General features: G+C 35.3%; 6 protein-coding genes, 1 non-coding gene and 1 pseudogene across 8 annotated transcripts; 6 read left to right on the top strand and 2 right to left on the bottom strand.

Moving 5' to 3' along the window:
• Positions 1 to 1,545: 1,545 nt before the first annotated feature.
• srw-35 (G-protein coupled receptors family 1 profile domain-containing protein) lies at positions 1,546 to 2,503 on the bottom strand (the record flags this gene model as incomplete). Its single annotated transcript, NM_074765.4, has 3 exons — positions 1,546 to 1,787; positions 1,874 to 2,329; positions 2,385 to 2,503. The coding sequence occupies 3 exons, from the start codon at positions 2,501 to 2,503 to the stop codon at positions 1,619 to 1,621; spliced, it is 744 nt and encodes a 247-aa protein (NP_507166.3). The 3' UTR covers positions 1,546 to 1,618.
• Positions 2,504 to 3,999: 1,496 nt separating this feature from the next.
• On the top strand, positions 4,000 to 5,649 carry srh-138 (Serpentine Receptor, class H; the record flags this gene model as incomplete). The annotated part of the gene is made up of 3 exons (NM_001028951.1): positions 4,000 to 4,172; positions 4,218 to 4,363; positions 4,988 to 5,649. The coding sequence occupies 3 exons, from the start codon at positions 4,000 to 4,002 to the stop codon at positions 5,647 to 5,649; spliced, it is 981 nt and encodes a 326-aa protein (NP_001024122.1).
• Positions 5,650 to 7,075: 1,426 nt separating this feature from the next.
• On the top strand, positions 7,076 to 8,745 carry sru-44 (Serpentine Receptor, class U; the record flags this gene model as incomplete). Its single annotated transcript, NM_074764.2, has 4 exons — positions 7,076 to 7,480; positions 7,880 to 8,050; positions 8,099 to 8,202; positions 8,289 to 8,745. The coding sequence occupies 4 exons, from the start codon at positions 7,076 to 7,078 to the stop codon at positions 8,548 to 8,550; spliced, it is 942 nt and encodes a 313-aa protein (NP_507165.1). The 3' UTR covers positions 8,551 to 8,745.
• On the bottom strand, positions 8,657 to 12,578 carry T08G3.7 (annotated as a pseudogene). The gene is made up of 10 exons: positions 11,099 to 12,578; positions 10,920 to 11,040; positions 10,463 to 10,874; positions 10,039 to 10,415; positions 9,772 to 9,886; positions 9,500 to 9,724; positions 9,396 to 9,453; positions 9,040 to 9,355; positions 8,850 to 8,989; positions 8,657 to 8,802 (listed from the first exon to the last, which is right to left on the bottom strand). Coding segments are annotated over exons 1-10 (3,390 nt in total).
• A 1,471-nt stretch (positions 12,579 to 14,049) lies between these two features.
• srh-142 (Serpentine Receptor, class H) lies at positions 14,050 to 15,680 on the top strand. Its single transcript, NM_074762.2, has 3 exons — positions 14,050 to 14,226; positions 14,281 to 14,426; positions 14,961 to 15,680. The coding sequence occupies exons 1-3, from the start codon at positions 14,051 to 14,053 to the stop codon at positions 15,626 to 15,628; spliced, it is 990 nt and encodes a 329-aa protein (NP_507163.1). The 5' UTR covers position 14,050; the 3' UTR covers positions 15,629 to 15,680.
• Positions 15,681 to 16,201: 521 nt separating this feature from the next.
• str-15 (Seven TM Receptor) lies at positions 16,202 to 17,747 on the top strand (the record flags this gene model as incomplete). Its single annotated transcript, NM_074761.2, has 5 exons — positions 16,202 to 16,399; positions 16,436 to 16,804; positions 17,199 to 17,405; positions 17,459 to 17,636; positions 17,677 to 17,747. The coding sequence occupies 5 exons, from the start codon at positions 16,202 to 16,204 to the stop codon at positions 17,745 to 17,747; spliced, it is 1,023 nt and encodes a 340-aa protein (NP_507162.2).
• Positions 17,748 to 19,850: 2,103 nt separating this feature from the next.
• On the top strand, positions 19,851 to 21,623 carry str-14 (Seven TM Receptor; the record flags this gene model as incomplete). The annotated part of the gene is made up of 5 exons (NM_074760.1): positions 19,851 to 20,042; positions 20,083 to 20,451; positions 21,068 to 21,274; positions 21,320 to 21,497; positions 21,538 to 21,623. 5 exons carry the CDS (start codon positions 19,851 to 19,853, stop codon positions 21,621 to 21,623), a joined length of 1,032 nt encoding a protein of 343 aa, NP_507161.1.
• A 1,076-nt stretch (positions 21,624 to 22,699) lies between these two features.
• T08G3.15 lies at positions 22,700 to 23,040 on the top strand. The gene is made up of 2 exons (NR_102103.1): positions 22,700 to 22,751; positions 22,867 to 23,040. It is a non-coding gene; the product is annotated as an Unclassified non-coding RNA T08G3.15 (non-coding RNA).
• The last annotated feature ends 1,211 nt before the right edge of the window (positions 23,041 to 24,251 follow it).

Below are 24,251 nucleotides of genomic sequence, written 5' to 3'. Positions count from 1 at the left end.
TATTTTGCTTAAAATCGAGCATTTCTATTCGAATCCCGATTACCCAAAAAAAAATTTGCCAGTTTGGGGAATCGAGCCAACGAGCAAAATATTCACAGCCATACGCACTAACCACTCGGCCATGCAGGAGAGGCCCGGCAGGGAGATGCAGGGAAGAAAAATTTCTGGACAGGAATCGTTTTTCGATTCCGCTTTCTTCAATAATGACAATTTGAGAAAATATGTTTGAAAACCGTTTATCACTGATTAGTCAGCGGGAAAACGAATTTTTGAAAATTTTATTACAGGATTGTACTCATTATTGAATTCCCGAAAAGGAGACGTACAGTTGAGGGCTATATCTTATAAACAGACAGATGTTCAGAAAAAAACAAGTTTTGGCCTGAAAATTAATAAAAATAATATCTCTTGGCAGAGTATTTCTAATGCGACGAAACTTCATCTTCCATTAAATAAAATCAAAAACTATGAATCAAAAATACATTCCGCAAAACTTTAGTGGAAAAAATGTTCAGGAGACCCAGGAAACCACTCCCCCCAGTACTAAATTTTTGAATTATTTTTTTCTTGAAAAATTTTCCCACTGAACTTTTTACAAATTTTATATGTCTCGATGCGTCTTGATGAGACCTACACGTCAATTTTTGGAAAACTAAGAAAACTTGAAAACTGACCGAGTTATGATTGAAAAAGTAGATTCGCGAAAATGGGAAAGTGTGCAAAATGTGGCACTTATTCGTCTTGCTCGGCCGACTCATAAAACTTTTCTTAATTCTGAGTTGAAAATCGTGTTCAGCGTACTTTTTTACGTAGGGTAGAAAAAAAAGTATCGAAAAAGATGAAGTAGAACTTGAGATAAAGACGAAAAACTACTTTTTCGGAAAAAAAATTTTTTTTGGCAAAATGGCATTTTTTGGCCTTTTGTTTTATCACAACTTTTTTTCGTTTGCACTTATGAACTCAAACTTTCTTTCAAAAAATCCACCTCTTTGAGTAGTATCTTGCACATAAATTTGGAACAAAACCGAGCAAAACCCGAATTTTAATTCAATTAAAACATGGTTTTTTGGGAGTAAAAAGAGCAACAAAAATTTTTTTCAAACTGGGGAAAGCCGCCCTGAGCTCAGTTTTGCTCCAAACTTTGTGCAGTTTTTTGCTCCACCGTGGGGTGAAATATTTCTAGTAAGCTGTCAAATATTATACAATTCAGTCAAACGGCTCTGGAGTTGTGAATGAAAACGAAGTGGGACATTTTTTCGCAAGCCAAAAAAAACGCAAAAAAACGCGAAAAAGGGGCGGAGTCTGTACACTCGGCATTTATTAGAGGCTGCTTGGCAGAAAAGACAAAATGAGAGGAGATTTTTAATACTAATATAAAATTTCGACCTACTCTATCGTTGTTTGCCCACTGCTCCCCACATACTTGAACTACAGCCGTTACCAACCTGCCAATTTTCGGCAACATTTCGGACAATAAAAATTCTGATAATAACTTCAAATTAAAAATTGAAAATGTTCTAATAATTTATTCAAAAAACATTTTCTTCATTTCATTTTAAATGCGATCAAAATTTGCTTGTTATTTTTTGCCATTTCTCGGTTTGCAGAAAAGTTATTATTATTTTAACAAATGTTCGATTGTACAGACGCTAGTATTGTTTTTCCGTATAATACTCCGCACGGTCCGTCGATATTGTGAAGACATAAAATAGCACAATAGTAAGTGAACAGTTGCATTGATAGTGTTTATAAATTGAAAAATGGTTGCAAATCGTACAATCAATATTCTGAAAGCATTAAAAAAAGTAGAGCATGCAGAAAAAAATTGCCGAAAAAACAGCAACTTATATTTATAGTGGTATCTGAAACTCACGAAAAACCAAGTATATGATTCAAGTAAGCATCAATAATATATAAGATACCATGTGGTAGAATAGCAATCAAAAATGAAATTGACATGAAATTCACCAATTTTGTAGATCGATCTCTGTCGGTTGTGCTTCTAACTTTTTGATTAACTAATATTTTAGTCTTTTTCAGTTTCATCACCAAGAATATAGTAGCAGTTTGCAGAATTATTGATGGAATTATTTTAAAAAATATTCCTTCAACAAGTTGCAAAGTGTTATAGAAATTAGTAGTTTCAATTGCGTATTCGATTTGAGAAAAGTTGCTCGGAAAGTTGTGACAATTGGGTGGAGGAGTCCAAATATTGTTGGTTTCTTTAAGAGTCACTTCGAAATATGTCGTGACACCAGACGGCAAAATGGCAGCTGTTACAGAGATAAGAAGCCGAATGCCATTTTTTGAGTGAACTAGACCATATATTCTGAAATTTTTTGGCATGACTCTGAGAATTTTTAACTTGAATTTATTGTTATTACTTTTTGTTTATCGGAAGTTTTATGAAAAGGCATCTCAGTACAGCCATTGCAACAGCATACCAAATTGCGAGTCGTTCCGTTACTTTTGTTATACACTGGATGTATTTCATTGCTATCATGAAAATATATGAAGAGGGAGGGTTACTGGAAAAATTTACAAGTTTTCGGATTTCAGTGAAAATGATTTTCTTAAAATCATTGTGAGATTTAGTATGTTTACAAAAGTTAGAAAACCAATAATCCTGAACATGCACTTTGAATTTTTCGGACTATTATGATGATTATTTGAATGCATTGGGAAAATAATACATTTGAAGCATCAATGTAATGAAATGCGAAACGTAGTTTTTTGGAGCGGCCGACACGTTTGGGGTTCCGCAGCTTCGCATGAAACGAGTATCTTGGTGTGTGCGCAAGGTAGTGCAAAAAGGGGGTTATTTGGAGGCGGCCGACACGTTTGGGGTTCCGCGTCGCACTATACATTTGGAAAAAAGCGGCGACCGCAACCTCGTGGGTAGGGCTGTACAACCGGACGTCCGGTCGTCCGAACCGGACGCATGTGCGTCCGGTTGGGGGTAGTTCCGAGTTTTTTTTTTCAATTTCCGAGTTTCGCCACTCACTATAAAATTGCTGATTAAGTATAGTGAGTGGCGAAACTCGGAAATTGTCGGCCGCCGTGGAAACCTACCCCAAAACCGGACGCAGTGCGTCCGGTGGTGTCAAAATCGGACGACCGGACGCCGATTTGTACAGCCCTACTCGTGGGAGCCCTACTTCAAACGTTGTACCGGTTTTAGTGAACCGTACACAATTCCGTCCGTCAAGCTCAAATCCTTTATCTGTATTAGTTTTGAGTTCTGGAACTCATTTCACAAAGACCAATTATCGTACCAATTCAACAAAACTGAACTTTCATAGTTAGTGTACAACATTGTACAACCTCGAAATATCATCGAAATCATCCCAATTAGGTCACAAATTCCAATTCCTAACAAAAAGTTATTGATAGTCAGTGCTCGCATTGATGGTCTGGTTAACACTAGAATATGAAAAAGAGTAGAGAAAACACCAATAACTGCTACAATGAAATGTGCAAAATTCAGATAGTCAAATATAGGTCGCATAAAGAGCTCAACAGTCATCCAGAAATTTTTGGAGCTTTCATCGAGAGCTGCAAACAAGTCGCTCATTTTGGAGAATAAAGTGAGAATATGTGCAAATACATTTTCTCACCAAAGAAATAACTTCGATGAATTCGAAAGGTCTTGTTATTATTTTGACGTTAGAAACGTAAACTTGGTCGAACATGTGTACGGTTCACCGAAAAAGTAGTTTTTTAATCATTTTTCGAAGAAGACATTCCAGAAATATTTTTGGTAACTAAGAAAGTACCAAACAAAGGAATATTGTACCAGATGATCTATGATGAGGATCAGCAGAAAACACGTCATTTCAAGATTTTGCAACAGCTTCGTCAAAAATCAAAACAACACATTATTTAGTTTTAAGGTAGGTAGCTCATTATGAGCTGAGTGACGCCTCTGACTTCCTCGTTGGGTTTGATATGCAATTAGGCGTTCTAGTTTTCATTTTTCAGTTCATTTTTTTTGAACAGATGTGCACGTGGCGAGAAAACTACCTTGAATCTTCTGATTTTTATGTATTATCTTCACATATTTTATCATTTATCCAAATGTCTATCAACATTCTTGGATTTTATATAATAATCTTCAAAACTCCCAAAACTTTGCAACCAGTCAAATTCTCCATTTTGGTGATGCACATTACGTTGGTTGAGAGCATTTTTAACTAATTTGAAAATGCGTATTTCAGGTGTTTCTGGCTGGATTTTAATCTCAGCACTTTGAGCATCCCGTATTTAATCTACTCGGCAGCGGCCGGCCAATCATTTGGGATTCTCGCATATTTAAAGATTCCAATGAGTTTTCAGTTTTATATGGGCGCTACTGCAGTATTTCGTAAGCTACTTTTTTGTTGAAAAGTTTGAAAACCGGTTTCTAAATTTTGAAAGTTAGATTTGTCAGCCGTCAGCCGCCAAATTATAATTTACTGTGAAATAATAGGCAGGTTTTTGAGTAAATATCGTACAAACCAGGAGTGGGCGGCAATTGACGTTCGACAAATTTTTCACCGACAAATTCGGAAATCAGCAAATTGGCCGCAATTTGCCGATTTGCTGTTTGCCGAACATCAATTTGCCAAAAGTTTTATACGGATTTTTTATAAAATGGAAACACTTAAAACTGTGCCTTTTTGAAATTTTTCTAGATATTTACATAGAAATTGCTCAATTTCCAAAGTAAATGTAGGTACATTCATAGGATGCGTACAAGTTTGCCGATTAAAATTGAAATTCTGAAAGGTCCGATAAAAAATGTGCAAAACCACAAATTTGTCGAAAATTTGCCATTTTTCAAGCAAATTTCACAAATCGGCAATTTGCCGATATGCCAATTTGCAAAAAAAACTGAAATTATCTTAATTTAAAAAAAAAACGAACAGTAAACTGCAAATATTACTGCGTTCCAAAAAAAAGTAGAAAATCAATTCATCACAAAACTGAAACTGAAAAAATATTCCAGTTCTGGGACCAGCCATACTCCTATTCTTCGAAGAACGCTACGATAGACTACTCCGCCGAGATGCCAACACTCGCAGTCGCTTCAAAAAACGAGTCGCATATTTTCTGGTCAACTACCCTGGCGCCTTTACCATAAAGATACCAGTGGTTATCGACGTCTCCAACTCTGAACAATCTCGGCATAACATCGCGAAAAAGTTTCCCTGTATACCATCCAGGATTATCACCGATCCTGGGTTTTATGTGGTAACTGAGGATCTATTGAAAGCAGTTTTGTTGCACTTGGGAATTTTGACATTTACAACCGTTCAAGTATTGTATTTTTTCTATCATACTGTGAAATACCTGTTCAAATCAAAAATAATATCTGAAAGTACAAAGCGGCTACAGAAACAATTATTCAAGGCGTTGTGCATTCAAGTTACCATTCCAACAATTGCAATTTTTATCCCATGCGTTTACCTAAACACTTCTGCTGCACTGGATCATTTGGATATGATTGAAAATAATACAGCAATAATATTTCTTTCCCTGCACGGTTCAATGTCTACAATTACAACACTTTTGGTTCATAAGTCGTATAGAAAGGCTGTAATTAAACTGATTCTTCAAACTAAAATTGTATCCAAGCCGGTGACCATTAATAGAGTTAGCATTGTGTAAACATGGTTTTTATATTAAAAAATAAAACGTTTTGTCCCATTTACCAGGTTTTTTCTTCTGCCTCCACTTGAGCGGGTGAATTATTCAAATTTCTTCCGACTTTTCATCAAATTAATATTTTACTTTTTTCAATTTTTTTACGGAAAAATTTTAAATTCAAATTTTTTAATTTTTTGGGAAAAACAAATTTGGACCCTTACAAATTGGGAAAAATTCAAGTTCAATTATATTTTTTCAATTTTAGCGGGATATTCAAACTTCAGTCTTTAGATATTTTTGAGAGAAATTCAAATGCCAGGAAGAATGTGTCAGTCACATTTATTGTATTTTTCGTGCTCATCAGATGGGTCAAATATCAAAGTAAATTTCTGAAAAAAATAAACCTGAAGGATTTGTATTAAAACATAAACTTTTGATATTGTTTTTGATAATCAAGAACATTATATGAAATTTTCTATGAAAAACGTGCAAAATTAGAAGCTCCCACACAGTGCATGTAGCCAATTTTGATTATAATTGTTGTTTTTCATCAAATTTGTCTGGTACAAAAATTATTTTGAAAAATTCTCCAAACCCAATTATTTCTGTGAAAACTTTGATATTTCAAGTATTATCTTCAGTACGTCAACGTGGCTTATATAAGTAATCTTACAAAATTACTTATTTTCAAATGATTTTCCAGTTTTGTCTTCAAAACAAACAAATATTTTGGCAGGTAATTTAAATTTCTTGAAAAATAATTTTTGCTAGAAATTGAAATTTTTGAGACACTTTGTGGTGGGAAATTCTAATTTTACATATTTCAAAATTCTAGCCCCATAAAAAAGTTTCAAAAAATGCCGCCAAAAATAAGCTTTATTTTTTTCAAAAATTTAAATTTCATGAGTTTCCACAGTTCAACAAGTTCTATGAATATTTTTTGTTATCTCACCGTGTCAGACAATTATTCAGAACTTCATTTAGTGTCTGACAACAAGGGGAAAACAACTTGAAAAATCAAATTACTTCTGGAATATCCAATTACCGAAAGACCCTTGTTTTTCCTTGATTTAGCTTTTAGTAAGCAGACACGGAACTTGGGCTAACTTGTCTATCCCACAAAAAGGCTCAGAGTTGGTTGGAATGCTTAATTCCTTGCTTCTTTTGGGAGATTGAATAATAAATCAGAAAAACAGTTTCCATAAATTTGACTTGCAGAAAATATTTATAATTAAACCTTTAAAAAAATCGTTCTAAAACTTATAGTTTTCGAATTTTACTAGTATAGTTGCAAAAATTTCAAAACATGTGCAAATCATATTGGCGTACGACTCTAGAAGAAAAAATCCATAGAACGAGGTTCAATGATTTTTTTTATCCAGAAACGTATTTGCTTTTTTCTACTCGTGACTCATAAACAAGAACCTAGTTCAGCAAAATTCTAGCAATGACGTCATACGCCGATTTTCACTACGAATTCAATCGATATTCCCTATTTGCAATTGTAACTGGAATCTACAGTATGCCCACAGTATACATCCTCATTAAACTGTCCTACTACTTTTTGTACCGCAAAAATAAATGCTACTCAACCGATCTACATCCAGTATTATTCCGACAATTTATGATCATGCAAATCGCGTGTTTTTTCAATGTTTGCATCAAGTTTCTCATTTTTCGAATACCTCTCACTGGAGTGATGACAGAATGGTGTGCCGTGACAAATCCGTCTGGAGTTTTGGATTTTCTCATTTTTATCAATTATGCAATTTCATATTCGAAAGATTTTTCAATTATTTTATTCTGTGGAATCAGATTGTTTTTGATGTTTTCATTGAGACACGATGAGACGGTAAGTCTTGAAAAAATTGAATAAAAAATTTAGAACAGCCAAGAAAAGCGCGGAGCCCATTTTTAGACATTTGGAGCCACGGAGCAAATCCAAAATAACATTTTTTGATAACTTTTTGAAAAAAAAAATTGAGGAATATTTTTCTTAAAAATTGAAATTTATTTCCGATAAATGCCCATTTTTGACTAAAACTAAAACATTGAAGTTGATTGATTTTCAGAAAAATTTGGTGAACAATTTCTTTTTAAAAAATTTTTATTTTTTGTCAGAACTGTCTGAAACTCATGTCGAAAATTTCGGATATTTTTTTATACTTTCACTTATGCAAAAAATTTGAAATGTTTTAAGTTCAGGGAAAAAATTGTACTTTTCCTGAAAATAAAAAAATTAAATTTTCAGCGAATAAAATCCCTTCACGTCATCATATTTCCGCTACTCATAGCTTTTGCATTCATACTGGCACTTCCAAGATATTTCTCAGAAGGTGAATGCACTCCACTCGGAGCCCCATTTCCTCATGGTGCAATGATTATTTCAAGAGGAGCACATGATGATAATGATAGTGAAACGGTTTGTGTGTGTGGTTAGAAATGTTTTTTTTTTTATCCAAAAGTTCAGCATTTATATACAATAATTGAGTTGACAATGAAACCGCTGACTGTGGCGCTGGTTATTTTATCGAATGTTTTCATGGTCTGGAAACTTCGAAGCAATAAGAAATCGTGAGTTATCCTTATATATAATTCTTCTATATATATATATATATATATATATATATATATATATATATAAACCTTCTCAAATTCAGAAACAACACAATAATGAAAAAGAAAAAGACGAACGCCGAACGAGTGCTCACTGCGACAATGATATTAATACTTTTACCATTATTGGTCAACGTCATCATTGCTCTGTTCGAGTATTCGGGTTCATTCGACAGCATATTTTTCATTATTCGATCGATATGCATTGATGCTCAGGCCCATATTATAACATGTTATTTTTATTTGTCCCGATCTGCTGCCAAGAAAACTATCTCAACTAGTTTTGCGGCTCGAAGTGATAAATGAGATTTTGTATTTGAAAGTATTTCAGTTGCCTTTAATTTTGCTAATTCTTAATGCATTTGTATGTATTATTTTATTCAAATGTTACGTACCAGATGATCACAAAAATCTTTATTCATGATCTTTCAAAACTGTAATCGATGTTTCACGAGTATCTTTGATAATATTTCTTTGGAGCATGAATTTGATAAACTCTTCTTCCGTGAACAGCGTGCACATCTTGTCTGGATCAGCAGTATAGGCTTTCAAGTTGATCTGGAATAAATGTTTGTTTTCAAATGAAATCAGGTCTAATTACAAACCGTTCCATCGTGAATCAAAAACAGTGGTCCAAGATTTGCATGATTATATGGACGTGAGCCAACGTTGAAGGCATCCTTTCCTGGGAAGGTTTTCATCATAAATCCACCATGGGCTGCGACAAGGGTATTCAATGTTACCACTGAAAAATTATAAATTGGACATTAACAGGATTTAATTGAAATAACTTACAATTCTTGCATTCCGTCATGACAATTGCTGCATATACCCCGTACAGATATGGAATAGCTCCTTTTGCCATAGCTTCACTCCACTGAAGAACAGTCTTGAAAGTGGATCCCTTGTATTTGACACTATCGACCAAATACTTTGAATCTTGCTCAATAAGCTTCTCCTCGTTCAGACAATCAATCATCCATTGTTCTTTGACAATTATTGCTCCATTGAACACCCAGAAAAGTAGATCAAGGCTGTCAGTTGCCAGAACGCCATTCTCATCCGTCTTCACAATAACATGGGTTGTGTTCAGTCCTGCTTCATCGGATGTCTGAAAATAGTACTTACAAGAGGCACAAAATGCAAAGAACATTTCTCTTTCGTCCATCCAAATGTGAAATGAAGTTGCTGGAAACTTTTGCGGAACACCTTAAGATTATTTCTATAAATTTAACCCTGAACATTCTCAGCTTACTCATTCTGTACTTCTTTCCATTTGCCTTCTTGTACATCACTCGGATCTTCTCGAGCTTTTCAACCATATCCTTTGAATGGTCTGGAGTAGCAAGAGGAATCATCTGTTCTGGTGTTTTGTTCAATGTGTTGAGCAATGTTAGATCAGCTCCATGCTCGATTAGAATTTTAACAATTTCAGGTAAAGCTGATTTCGTGGCAACATGCAAAGCTGTGTTTCCAAACTCTGAAAAATAAACATTTTTTCAAACTTTATCTTTTCCTTAATCTTACTGTTATAAGCATTTATGTAGGCTCCCATCTTGGCAGCTTTCATAACATGGGTCTTGTTAATCTCCCGAACTGCATCCAACAAAGTGTTCTTTCCATCCTGATTGTCAAGGAACAACTGTAAAATGTTTATTTATTTTATTTATTTATATTTATTCATCAGGCAACAATCATAATGATACAATTACAACAAAGCAGTGAAGTGAAGGGAAAAACGAATGAATAAATAGAAGTTCAGTATAAAGTAAAAGTTTCACTAGTTCAACATACCGAATATCTCCATCTTCTTTCATAATCCAGCGGCTTTCCGAAATAGTATAAGTATAGATTCATGTACTTGGCTCTTCCGTTTTTCGTAAATCCATATGCAACAACACAAAACAATCCAATCAATAAAATCGACCCAATGCAAATCAAGAGAATATAGATCCAAGGAAATGAGATATCGATGTGTTTCTCGATTGTTAGAATTTTGGATTTAGAATTTCCAAATATTTCATCGTAATATGCAACCAATGAATTAACTGTGACACTTGCACTCTTCAAAGCGGCTTCATGTTTTGCGAAATCCAAGTTGAACTCTCGAATTTTCTGGAATACTTTTGAAGCAGCCATCTGTTCAGTGCTTCTTGATTTTTGAAGTTTAACTGTAATTTTTTTTTAACTTAAAACTTAAATTTGTAGTAGCTCTTACTTGACAAAGTGTTTAATGACTGTGAGTCCCCACTTATTCCTTCTATTTTCGCTGCTTCGTCAAACACATGTGACATCTCCGTTAAACTTTCATTTCTCAATTTTCTAGCAAACTTGTTCAGTTGATCCGCTTCTTTCAGCAACTCTTTCAATTTATTTTCCGGGTCAAACCAATCTATCAAATTCTCTCCAACAATCACTTTCTTCACATCAGCAGTGAAGTTTCGAACCGAAAAAAGAAACTGACGTTGCTGTCGTACATTCTCAAGATCTTCCAGTACGCGGGTGCTCGTGCCAATGTTTTTAATCAGAGCTTGAGGAGTTTTCAACAAAAGAACTGGATTATTGGTGGAATTTACGTGAGAAGAGCTCGATTTGATTTCCTTTTCCACGAGAGTTAGATTACTTTGCACCTGCAAAAATAAAGTTCAAAAATAATAATCTCATAATCTAGAAACCTTTCCCCGTAGATTCAGGTACTCAAGTATCATCGATGAAATTTTTCCGTCATGAAGTTGCCGTAGACTGATTAGCTTATTAACTATCGACATCAGTTCTCGTATGGTCTCATAATGCTGGCTGAAAATAGAGGTTTAAGCAAGACTAGACCAGATTTTCAAAAAAAAAACCAACTAACCTGAAACATTGTGAAGTTTTCACCAGATCGAGTTCCGATATAAGGCCACCCAGTTTTGGTCCATCGCTGTCATTAATACCTTCAGCAATTCCTTTAACGAATTTAAGTTCCGACGCAATTGTCGCAATACTTTTGATCGTGCCAAAGTAATTGTAGGAGTTGTAAGTCATTTCTTTGAAATACCTTTCCAGTGTATTTTTCACTGTTATAGCATTTGATGCATTGACTTTAAGCTTATCAAGTGTCCAATAAACTTTGCGACTGTTGTCACGGAAAACATCTCGAGCCGGTATATCCGGAAAAACCATGAAATTCATGGTGTTGTTCAGCGCTGCAATAGTATCCTTGATGGTTGAAAGTATTCTCATGATATGATCTGCACTTAGCATATATTCTTCGTAGACCAGAATTCTTGTATCAAATGATTTTAGGTTTGTTCTTGCAGACAGCGTATCTTTAATGCAAATGTTGATATGTTTTCCCGAGTCCAGAATAACTGTCTCAAGATTCGAGAAGTTTAATCCGATTGTCGCAACATCTGCAGCATTGTTAGCCATGCCTACAACAGATGAATTTGCAAATCCTTTGATTACATGCATTAAGTTTTTCCAAGACGAATCCAAAGCAACAATTTGTCCAGAAATTGTTTCAAATATTTTGAGAGCATTGCTCAGTGCATTTGTGCTTGAACCTTTCGCAACATGTTTGTTGAACCAATCATTTTTCAAATCGCCAGCAATCTTCGAAAAATCTGCAGAGTTCTTGAAACCAGCAGTGTATTTCAAATCTTGCTTGACTGGTGAAATGTAATGAGCTCCTGCTCCCACGATAGATTTATTGAGCTGAGTTATGGTTTCTGAAATCTTACTCTGACCGAGAGAGCTTAGGCTATTCCAAACAGGTTTTGCCGTTTGAAAAGCTGATAGAACTTGTGAAAGTGTTCCATTCATCGATGACAGGGATTCTCGGTATGATTCAAACGAAACTATATTCTGCTTCCCATCCAACAATTGTTGGTACACTTCTAAATCCTTCCAATTGGGCAATTCATCAATGTCGCTATTCAACTGTGTCAAGCCATCAATGCATTTGCTTATTGTTCACTGATATCTATTAAAATTATTGATAACTTCAGCAACACTTGCAGGATCACTTTGTTGGTACTGGTCAAAAGCAGCAACGAAATCATACAACTGGTCCAACTGCGCGCATTTTGACTTGAACAGCTTATATTTTTGAATAGACTAAACTTTTTTGTTGAGATACTGGAAATTTCCGACAAGTTAGACGATTTCCGAGAGAATTCCAATATAAAGTTCAATGTGCCCATCATAACCGTCAAATCGTCATTCAACAAGGTTTGTGTATCATTTTTAGATAATTGTATCAACTTCGTGTACTCTTGATGCATCCTTTTTAACTCCGAACTTGCCGCCTTAACATTTACGTTGAGAACCGTATTCAACTGATCGCTGGGCATTTGAAGAAGTTCTGATAGAAGGTCGCGAGCTTTGATTTCCTTCCGAATTGCTCCAGCTTGAAGGGAAATTGCATTGGTGACACGCGATAGAATCCGAAACTGTTCACTGATTGCTTGGAGATCGGATGAAGCTGAACATTTTTATGTTTGCAGCGGAGCATTGTTGTTTACAGAGAGTGTAGATAGTTGAAGACACACAGACATCCCGGAACCCAAGAGGTTGGGCGCGGGAAGAGCCGATTAGTGCCGATTTACGGAGTTGTTCTTTTCACAATTGCCCCGTAAATCTACACAAATCGGACACCCGCCCCTTGAGTCCCGGGATGCCTGTGTCTCTTCAACTATATACACTCTCTGTACCGGTAACACACTATGACATTTACACACTCTCTGACGGTTTTAAAGCCCTAAAAAATGAAATATTCGATCTTATCTAGTTTTAGGCACAATTTCTGCCGGGTGACTATCGATTCAAAATTCACTGCAATCTAGGGCTCCAATGAAGTCGCGCCTGCGCGCCGGCGCTCAAAACAAAGGAAATTTATCAAATAATTTGATAGTCAAACAAAATATAAGCTTTTCAGCAGCGACAATGACAAATTGATAACATTTCAGAGTTTAGCGACGGCTTCGGCCCATCTTTCTTGGTGCAGAATCTCCTAACAGTTCACGCAGGCGCAGTTTTGCTCATAAGACGCCAGCGCTGGCGCCGAGTTTGTTAAATTGAATACCACCACTTCATAGACTCCCCTGATTTGCCAATTTTCAAAAATCCTAATTGAATAACGATAACGAAATAAAAATTAGTTATTTGCATTGTTGTTAACACCAATTTTGAACTTTTCTCTGAAATGTTTCGTTTAAAACTGAACATCTGAAATGTAAACTCACTGAAAGATTATCACTTTTTTTGAAAAGCAGTAGATTGGGAAGTTGTCCACATCGGCAATGACAGGGATGGAAGATTTCAATGACGAGATAAGACGATCAAATGAAAAGTCACGGAAATAAGGAAAACGTGCAAATTTATTTTATTTTTTGTAAAAGTTTTTTCCTGGAGAAAACACGTTTGGATATCAATATTAATTTCGACACGTCAAAGCTTTTTTAAATAATAATTTCACTATCAGAAAAAACCTAATTCCTCATCTTTCATAACATTAATCATAATTTCACTGGTATATCTAACATTTTTTGTTTTCAGGGTGTTATATACATTATAAGATCAGTAGTATATTAACTTTAAACCACTGAATTTCTTCTAGTTTTTTGTTTCCAGCTCAAGTGCTCCTGTACGCAAAACATTAGGCTTCTTTGTTCAAAAAAACATTTTCTCACCACCTCATGACATTTTTTTTCTCATTTTTCTTATTACGAATGTAGCCTTATTAGCATATAGCATAGAGGTACCCAAAACTAGTTTTTTTTTGTTTTGAAATATATATTTGCACCTCTTTTTTCTTTTTGCCAATATGAGTTGTACATATCGAAATAGTTTTTTGGAGTCTGAACAATTCTATGCAATATCTTTGCACATTCTATCTGTAATCCAAGTGCCACTTCATATTTTCGGGACATTTATTATTGCAACTAAAACTCCTGCTTATATGAAAAGAGTGAAAATTACAATGTTGGTGGTGCATCTAACGTAAGTTTTGCAAAATTCAAAAAATTTGGGCTTTTTTATGGAAAAAAAATCCAGATTTGCCTGGCTTGACATCTACATGACAATTTTAAGTATGCCTATTTTTCTTATTCCAATGGTGTCGGGATATCCACTGGGCTTGTTGTATTATCTAGGTGTTCCAGTACGATTTATGACCTATTTGGGATATTTGTCAGTATTTCGTAAGTTGAAATTTTGAAAAATTAATAAAATACCATAAAAACTAACAAAAAAGTGTAGATAAAGCGAACCGAGAAGGTTTTAAGTTTTTTGGATACAAAAAAGTTCAAATTTTGTTTTTTTACAAAACCGGTTAGAGATAGGAAGGCAATTTTTCTGCAGCCTAAGTATCTCATGCCCATTTACTAGCGCAACTCAGGTCTAGCTCAATCCCATCCCATGCCTATCTGCCTACCTGTTTTCCTGCCTAATTCCCTTTCACATGCTAACTTTGCATATGCATACGTGTCAACCTTCTCTCTACGCCTTACCTATCATGCCACGTACCTACCTCATGTTAGCTCAGGCCTTCTTCGTGCTGCCTACCTTATGCCTAACTCAGTCCTATCCCATACTTGTCTGCCTCGTACATGCCTACGTACCTAGTTCATTGCCTACGTTTCTGCCTATGCAGAGTGTTTGTACCTGCCTCTTACCTGCCTGCTTACATGACCACCTCACGCCTTTCCGTGTACCTACTGTATGCATGATTCCAGTTACAATTCCCGCAATGATAATGTTCTTCGAAAATCGTTACAACTACTTGGTCCGCAAAGATCACATGACAAGAGGGAGGAAAATAAAAAGATTATTATATTTTTCACTGTTGTATATTTTATCAGTTATCACTTTCATCCCACCAGTAATTGATAATCCTAACAGAGTAGAAGTCCTGGAAGCTTCTCATCGGAAGTTCCCATGCCTACCACCAGAGATAATTGATAATCCAAGACTATTCGTGATGGGAACTGATAACAACACGTTTATCGCTTGTGTGGTCCCTTATATTATAATTGGATGGGTTCAAATACTTGGATTCTTTGTTGGAACTGTTAACTTTATTTATAGAACTAAAACTATGTCTCTACACACTTCAAATCTCCAAAAGAAATTCTTCAAATCCCTCTGCATTCAAATTGCCGTTCCACTTGTAGTCCTCCTTATCCCAGAGTCTTATATTTTGAATACGGCTATTTCTGGAAATATGGATGTAGGATTGACCAATATTCTAATGATTTGGATGGCTAGTCACGGATTGTTCTCAACTGTTGTCATGCTCATTGTGCACAAACCGTATCGAAAAGCAACTCTAAGTATTTTAGGTCGACCGCAGGCAATCAAAACAGCTCCAGTTTCGATAATTTCGAAATTGTTCACACGTTAAAGTTGTGTCTTACTACCAGCGCAAGGCGTCATCATTTCAATATTGATTTTTTTCTCTGTGGAATGACACTTTCATTTTCAAAATGAATGTTTTTATGAAGCTCACTTCAATCATTTTTCTTTGGTGCATTGCCAAGCGGGCGGGCAAATTTTTTTTTTCTGGCCGGTTATCAAAATATTTAACCTTGGCCAGTCAATTGTGCTCTCAAACATCAAATATTTAAATAAGGAATTTTCAGTGAACATTTGACTTTTCCGCATTACCAGTAATATTTTAGAAGGGATTTGAGTTTCCTGCCAAAAATTGTTCAGAGAAAACTTAAATTTCCCGAGTAAACTTTTGAGAAAATTGAATTTCCAAAATGAATTTCTGATAGTGAGAAAAGTTTTGGAAAAATGCTTTATTTAAATATTGTTTTTTGATTATTGAAATAGGAAAACTATACAATTCCAAAGAACGTGGGTTTGAGGTTATGTAATTATGCCGCTTCCGTAAATAAATGAAAGTCTACCTGTTTTACATGTTTTCGTAACAACAGCTTGCTTGTATTTCTTGTATTCCGCTTTCATAATCATGATGGACTGGTCTGAAATCAATAAATCAGTTTCTCAATTCGGATTTTTTGTTACAACGTCATCACAGCTTACTGTCATCTTCCTGACAGTGTTCTGCGTGAGAAGAGACTTGGGAGCCTACAAGCATCTGGTAGTCTTGTTCTCAACTGTTGGCGTACTATTTGCACTTTTGGAGTTTCTGTTATATCCGGCGAGTGTTTTTTAAAAAATTAAATTAAACAATTATTATCAGGGTCTCCACTCGCACAGTGCCGCATACATCGTCTACATTAACAATCGTCCATTTGATGCTTCAAAGGAATTTCTTACAGTCTTATTAGCGGTATATTGTAGCCTGTACTGTGCCGCAATATCTCTTCTCGCTGTGCAGTTCATCTACCGCTACATTGCAGTGTTTTGTCCAATACACTTGAAATATTTTAACAAATGTTATTTATTGATTTGGATTTTTTACGCAGTTTTGATTGGAGTTGAATGGGGAATCGGTATCTACAAGTTTGATGAAGTGGACGAATACTCTGAAGAATACATGAGAGAGACCATGATGGACTATTACCAACTTGATGTCACGAAGATCCCATGTTTGGTAACTGTTATTTATGTAAGTCATTATAGAAAGTGTAAGGCTTACTTTTTTCCAAAACGACCGAATATCATATTAAAACACTCCAAAACATTTAAGATTTTTCATAATTTCCGGTCGAAATTTTGGCAATTCTCAAAAGTGTGAAAAATATGCGTTTTTGAGGAAATCCATGGCAATGTTGCATGTTCCGATCCCTACAATGTTTTAATAAAAATAATTAAAACAAAATTGAAAGATAAAAAATGAAGAAACATTTTTTTTGGACGACTTCCAAAATTTCTGATTGGCAAAAACTGAGTTTGTTTTATTATGATATGCGGTCATTTTGGGACCAAAAGAGTTGTTTTTTTTGTTAATTTCCCACTGGTACTGCTCCACCTTCAATTACTTGCAAAACTGCCTATTTCAGCAAACAATTCCCAACTCCACCGAAACATTCATCCGCTGGAAAAACGCATTCGCAACAATAAACATGACAATATTCGCTACACTACAATACTCTATCATGATTTACTGCAGCTACAAACTGTATAATGATATGGAAGAAAAACTGAGCCTATTGTCAGAAGATGCTCGGAAGCTTCATCGTCAAATATTCAAAACTCTCCTGCTTCAGGTACAAAATTTTCAGGCAATAGGCCTTAATACATTTGAATGCAATTTTTACAGTTAATAACGCCAACCATTGCTATGTACACGCCAGTTTTCACAGTAATTTACCTACCGTTTTTGAATCTGGAATACACGTTGCCAACTGGAATATTTATGGGCATTTTTGCTCTTTATCCGGCTCTGGATGCAGTTATATTGATGTATGTCATCACAGACTACAGGAGAGCTCTCATAGGTTTGTATTAACTTAGATGCTAATGGATTTATTTTTCCAGACGTTCTGAAATTTTTCAATCTATTCAAAAAAGCAATTGTAGTTCCACAGCAACCGACGAATACTCTTTGATTATAAACCTCAAAATTTACAAGAAGCTTTGTGGTAATTTAAGATTTTCATCATTCAATTATCGGTTTTTTTGTGGATTGACACATTTATTTTCAGAATAAATACTAGTTATATGAAGTTCACTTAAATACAACATATAACCTTGTGCAGTATTTTTTTAGGTTGGAATTTGGAGTTCCTACCTACTTGTTAGGTCTCCAAATAAGTTCCGGGTCAAAAATCATAACTTTGTTCGCTGCAAATCGATTTTTATGAAACTTTGGGAATTTATGTTATCAACCATGATCTTTCATTTGACAACGGTCACAAAAGTTGTTGACCACCCCAAGTGTCCTAACTCGGAGCCAATTTTTTCAGGCATTTTTCAGATCTCGGTTCTTTTCAGCTTTCAATTGAGGTTTGTGTGCGGATTTTTCTTTGTTTAGAATACATTATTAGAAAACGACAAAAGTTTGGAAAAAAATCCGTCCAAAAAATTTTTTTTGGTTGATCGTCCAAAAATCTTCGAAAAAAATTTTTGTCGAAAATTCTAGATTTTTTCTACAAAAATGATGTAACCAAGTGTAAACTATTTTTTACACATAAAATTCATTTTAGTTTGAAAATTGAATCTCAAGAAATATTCAAAAAACTCAAAAATTATCAGAAAAAATTATATTTTCTATTATCATTTTAGTTTATCAAACTAAACTGATGTGTTGTTGTCGGTTCTGCCCTTTGAAGATCAATCCCAACAACCTTACAGTACTCTAATATCGGTTCCACATTGAATAGCCCACTATTCTTAACCAATATTAGAACTGTCGAATATTTCTACAACTATTATCCCTTTATTGCATTTTATTTCAGTCAAATCCGTTCAGTATTCACCGAGATATAAATCCATATAACTATTCGCATTCTAATCGCGCGCCACCACCTATGGTAGCGAGCTCGCGGCGAGACCCACGCGTCTCTAACGTCTTGGCATCGTGCCAAGTCCACCGACCACCCGCGCTGAGATCGAATATGTTTGTTAGTTGCGATGCAATTCCGGTGAAATACACGTATCTCTTTACCCACGTGTCAAGATACCAACTGTTAGTTAGATTTAATCCTTAATTACCGTTTGAACCAATAATTAGTCCAAAACTATCACCAACATTCGTCATATTCTCCTGAGAGGGTTTTCACCATCATCAAGAAACATTTAACACCATCTTTATATGTTCTTTCTTGCATTTCCCTCTTTTTACTTGTTTTCTCCTATTTATAGTCCTGCGCTACCCACACGGGAGTGGTTGTCCAATAAATAGGTTTTCGAGTAACTACTTGTTCGTCTTATTCTTTCTTACACTTTATTCAGATGCTTTACTGGGATACACGGGGAGAGAGGGTCAGGGACTGGAGGCGTGATCGATACCGACTACAGACACACTACACGCCCTCCACATGTGTTTTGTATGTGTAAAAATAGTTTACACTTGGTTACATCATTTTTGCAGAAAAAATCTAGAATTTTCGACAAAAACTTTTTTCGAAGATTTTTGGACGATCAAAGCTGAAAAGAACCGAGATCTGAAAAATGCCTGAAAAAATTGGCTGCGAGTTAGAACACTTGGAATGGTCAAAAACTTTTTTGACAATTGTCAAATGAAAGATCATGGTTGATAACATAAATTCCCAAAGTTTCATAAAAATCGATTTGCAGCGAACAAAGTTATGATTTTTGAGCCGGAACTTATTTGGAGACCTAATACAATACAGTATTTTCAAAGGTGGAGTAGCGTCAGTGGGTTTTTTGGCGAAAATTACAGAAAATAGACCGTAATAACCGAATAAAAATTAAAAGAAAGTCTATAAAATTTTAATAATTTTACTTTGTCTGGTTTCTGTAATTTTTGGAATAAAAAAAAACCACAGACAATACTCCACCGTGACGACGATTATTATCAACTGACGCTTCTCTGCTTTCATTGAAAAAGGTAGACAATACAATTCTAAAGAACGTGGGTTTTCTGTTATGTAATTATGCCATTTCCGAAAATAATCGGACGCTTGTTAGAGTTTCACATACATTCTTTTACCAAAAGAACATACCCGACGCGTTCATATTCAATAATCATGATCAACTGGTTTGAAATCAATAAAATAGTTTCCCAATTTGGATTCTTTATTACAACGTCATCGCAGCTTACTGTTATTTTCCTAACGTTGTTATTCGTGAGAAAAGATTTAGGAGCTTACAAGCATCTGGTAGTCTTATTCTCAACTGTTGGAGTTTTATTTGCAATTTTGGAGTTCTTGCTATATCCAGTGAGTCTTATTGAAAGTTAAACTCAATGATTTTACACAGGGTCTTCACTTGCATAATGCCGGATACATAGTCTATATCAACAATCGTCCATTTGATGCTTCAAAGCCACTTCTCACACTAATTTTAGCAGTTTACTGTAGTTTATACTGCACTGCAATATCTCTTCTAGCTGTACAATTTGTCTACCGTTACATTGCAGTGTTTTATCCGATTCACTTAAAATATTTTGACAAGTGGTATTTGTTGATTTGGGTTTGTTACGCAGTATGGTTTGAGTTTCAATGGGGAGGTGGAATCTTCAAGTTTGATGAAGTGGATGATTATTCGGAGGAGTACACGAGACAAACAATGATGGATTATTACCAAATTGATGTCTCGGAAGTTCCATGTTTGGTAAATGTTGTTTATGTAAGTTTTTAAATAAGTTATCATAGGTTGGTGGTTAATGTTAAAAGGCCAAAAAAAGCACTATTAGAATAGGATCGTTACTTCGCATCCAGCAGATAAGGCATCTAGGTACGTGGAAAGTATCGCGCGGGTTGGCCCGCCGCGAAAAAACTCGTAATCTGGTGTCCCCGATGGACATTCCGGGTCGGGGCTATAAAATTCACTATCAGCTCAGAAAAAAATCAATAATTTTTTTGGGGTTGAAATCGGCGGGGGCCAAGGGTGTCGTTATTCGATTTTTCGATGTTTTTGAGAGAAAAACAAAAATAGAAAAATCGAAAAATTTTCGATTTTTCGGTTTTCCGAAAAACCTTTAAAAAATGTTCAGAAAATCAACAATAAAATATTATTTTTCATCCAATTTTGTTTAAATTGATTATAAAAAACATAGCAATTTATTCCACAAAAAAGAACAATAACCAAAATTTTAAACTAATTTTTGAAAAATGAAAAAATTGTTCGAAATATCAGAAAATCGAAAATCTTTTTTTTTAATCCTTTAATATATCAAAAACGCATAGGACTATGCTTCTGAGCTTTTTTAAGCGGGTCGACCACATAAAATCCCTTTTTCCAGCAAACAATTCCCAACTCTACAGACACATTCATCCGCTGGAACAACGCATTCAACACATTAAACATGACATTTGTCGGCACACTTCAATACTCTATCATGATATTCTGCGGCTACAAATTGTATTATAAAATGGAAGAGAAGCTCAGCATTTGTTCAGACGATTCTCGAAAACTTCATCGTCAAATTGTCAAAACTCTTCTGCTTCAGGTACACACTATCATTTGTTTTTGTTAACACCCATATTTTTTACAGATAATAACACCAACCATCGTGATGTACTCGCCAGTGTTCTTAGTGATTTACCTACCACTTTTAAATCTGGATTTCAGCCTGCCAATGGGAATATTTTTGGGCATTTTTTCTCTTTATCCGGCTCTGGATGCATTCATATTGATGTATGTTGTCACAGACTACAGGAGAGCTCTCAAAGGTTTGTATAAACTCAGACACTAATGAGTTTGTCTTTTCAGATGTGTTAAAAGTTCTCAATCCATTCAAAAAAGTAACCGTTAGTACTTTGGTGGTAATTCCTGGGCAAGCACAATTTATACCATAAGTTATTTATGAAAAACGTACATGAAAAGATGTTATTTTGCAGTTTTCCATAACATAATTTTTATATTGTAAAATTCATAACACTTGAAAATGGATCGAAATGCAAAAATTAAATTATACCGAAATTTTTTGAAATTCCTGGAAAAAACACCCATAATTACATTTCTGAAAGGTCCGGGAAACAGCAAGGAAAGCATGTCAGAATTTTGTCACAGAATGTCTCAGAATTTTGGAAAAATTACATTTTTTGTGTTACACGGTATATGATTCAACCTATCGTTTTTCAGATTTTCAGACACTGTTCTGCCAAAAATTATGAATTAGTGTAAAATTATCGGCGTTCTCAGACAGTTTCAGAGTTTCAGAGAATTTTTTTTAAACGAAACATGCCAGATAACGCTTTAAAATTTCCACCAAACCCGCCAAAAAGCTAGTATTGGTATTTCATATGGAAAAAAAATTCGAACTTTTCCGAGAGAACTACACGGTCGTGTGTTTTCTCTTCCACATAGTTGGTGAATTTTTTTTTTTTCGAACTTTTGAATCTTCAAATCTTTTTTGTGAAAAGAAACAATTTCACGTATTTTTCTTCTTACAATAGAATATTTATTTTGTTTATTTATTGTTCACAATGCCACATCTCTCCACGTGTGTACAACAACAAGTAAAAACTAAATGTATTCATTTCTCGACTCTCTCGTCTTAGCTTTCTGTGAAAGCATCGAAAATGTGGTGAGTTCTATTGCATTTGTGTGGTTTTCAGATTTTTTTTGAAGGAATATAAATGGAAAAATGATACCTCAGTTCTTACAAAACTTCTTGTTGAATCTTAGTATTCCGTGTTTGCTTACATCAGCTGACAAATTGCAATAAAATACTGGAAAACTATCAACTTCAGCCTAATTTTGAATACTTTCAGGTGCCTCGGATCGTTGGTAGACTCGATAGGAACTTTATAGTAGAACACGGACACGGACTCGGTGGATTGGAGATTTATAGAGTACAATTCTTTTTTGAAAAAACTATACAACATTTTATTATTTTCAGTGAGTCCCGAGAACAGCTCCAATGTTCAGCTACAATGCTCTATAAGCCATGTAGGATTTGAGAAGGCAAACACGGATCAACGGTAGGATTACTGTCTTTTTCAAATATTTCATTAGTTTTTTAATACTGCTTGTCATATAAAACAACTGTTTAATAGAGCAAAAACTTCTGTGAAGAACTAATAAATTCATTTTCAGATCGGCATAGGACGGACGCATTCAAGGAACAACACAAGGAGTCCACGAGGAGATGTTGCGACTTCGCGAAGATTTTATTAATTTAACTTTTTTTTGGAAATTTTTGTATTTTTTCAATCTTTTTTATCCTTTCTGCATAGCAAATTGCAATTTGCAATTTGCAACGATCGGACAGCAGGTAATTCTGAGTTTGAAAAATTGTTGGGCGCATGTGAAACAGAAATTCTTCTGTGCTGCTGCTACATATTAGATTTTCTGTACTGCTATTAGAACTTCTGCTATTAGAGCGAATCTCTCATTAGAGCAATTTTAGTTTGAGAGCTCAGATTAGGTAGGGGCAACGAGTACTTGGGTGGCTTGTCATTTGGCAAGTTTGCTCTTGCGGTTTGCAACCTTTTGCTATTAGGGCAACTATCTTTTTAGAGAAATTATAGTCTACGATTATATGATAGGTAGGTGCAACGAGTACTTGGGTGGCTTGTCATTTGGCAAGTTTGCTCTTGCGGTTTGCAACCTTTTGCTATTAGGGCAACTATCTTTTTAGAGAAATTATAGTCTACGATTATATGATAGGTAGGTGCAACGAGTACTTGGGTGGCTTGTCATTTGGCAAGTTTGCTCTTGCGGTTTGCAACCTTTTGCTCATAGAGCAACTATCTTTTCAGAGAAATTATAGTCTACGAGCTTATGATAGGTAGGTGCAACGAGTACTTGGGTGGCTTTTCATTTGGCAAGTTTGCTCTTGCGGTTTGCAACCTTTTGCTCATAGAGCAACTATCTTTTCAGAGAAATTATAGTCTACGAGCTTATGATAGGTAGGTGCAACGAGTACTTGGGTGGCTTTTCATTTGGCAAGTTTGCTCTTGCGGTTTGCAACCTTTTGCTCATAGAGCAACTATCTTTTCAGAGAAATTATAGTCTACGAGCTTATGATAGGTAGGTGCAACGAGTACTTGGGTGGCTTTTCATTTGGCAAGTTTGCTCTTGCGGTTTGCAACCTTCTGCTATTAGGGCAACTATCTTTTCAGAGAAATTATAGTCTACGAGCTTATGATAGGTAGGTGCAACGAGTACTTGGGTGGCTTGTCATTTGGCAAGTTTGCTCTCGCGGTTTGCAACCTTCTGCTATTAGGGCAACTATCTTTTCAGAGAAATTATAGTCTACGAGCTTATGATAGGTAGGTGCAACGAGTACTTGGGTGGCTTGTCATTTGGCAAGTTTGCTCTTGCGGTTTGCAACCTTCTGCTATTAGGGCAACTATCTTTTCAGAGAAATTATAGTCTACGAGCTTATGATAGGTAGGTGCAACGAGTACTTGGGTGGCTTGTCATTTGGCAAGTTTGCTCTCGCGGTTTGCAACCTTCTGCTCATAGAGCAACTATCT

The sequence above is a fragment of the Caenorhabditis elegans genome, chromosome V, assembly GCF_000002985.6.
Source record: "Caenorhabditis elegans chromosome V".
Classification (NCBI taxonomy): Eukaryota; Metazoa; Nematoda; class Chromadorea; order Rhabditida; family Rhabditidae; genus Caenorhabditis; species Caenorhabditis elegans.
This window is presented reverse-complemented; position numbering and strand designations above follow the sequence as displayed.

Excerpts from the sequence above, each read along its gene's own strand:
- srh-142 (NM_074762.2), top strand. The coding sequence starts at position 14,051 with ATGAGTTGTACATATCGAAATAGTTTTTTGGAGTCTGAACAATTCTAT. Across the intron at positions 14,227-14,280 it reads ATGTTGGTGGTGCATCTAAC|ATTTGCCTGGCTTGACATCT; the intron begins GTAAGTTTTGCA and ends AAAAAAATCCAG. Across the intron at positions 14,427-14,960 it reads GGGATATTTGTCAGTATTTC|TTACAATTCCCGCAATGATA; the intron begins GTAAGTTGAAAT and ends GCATGATTCCAG.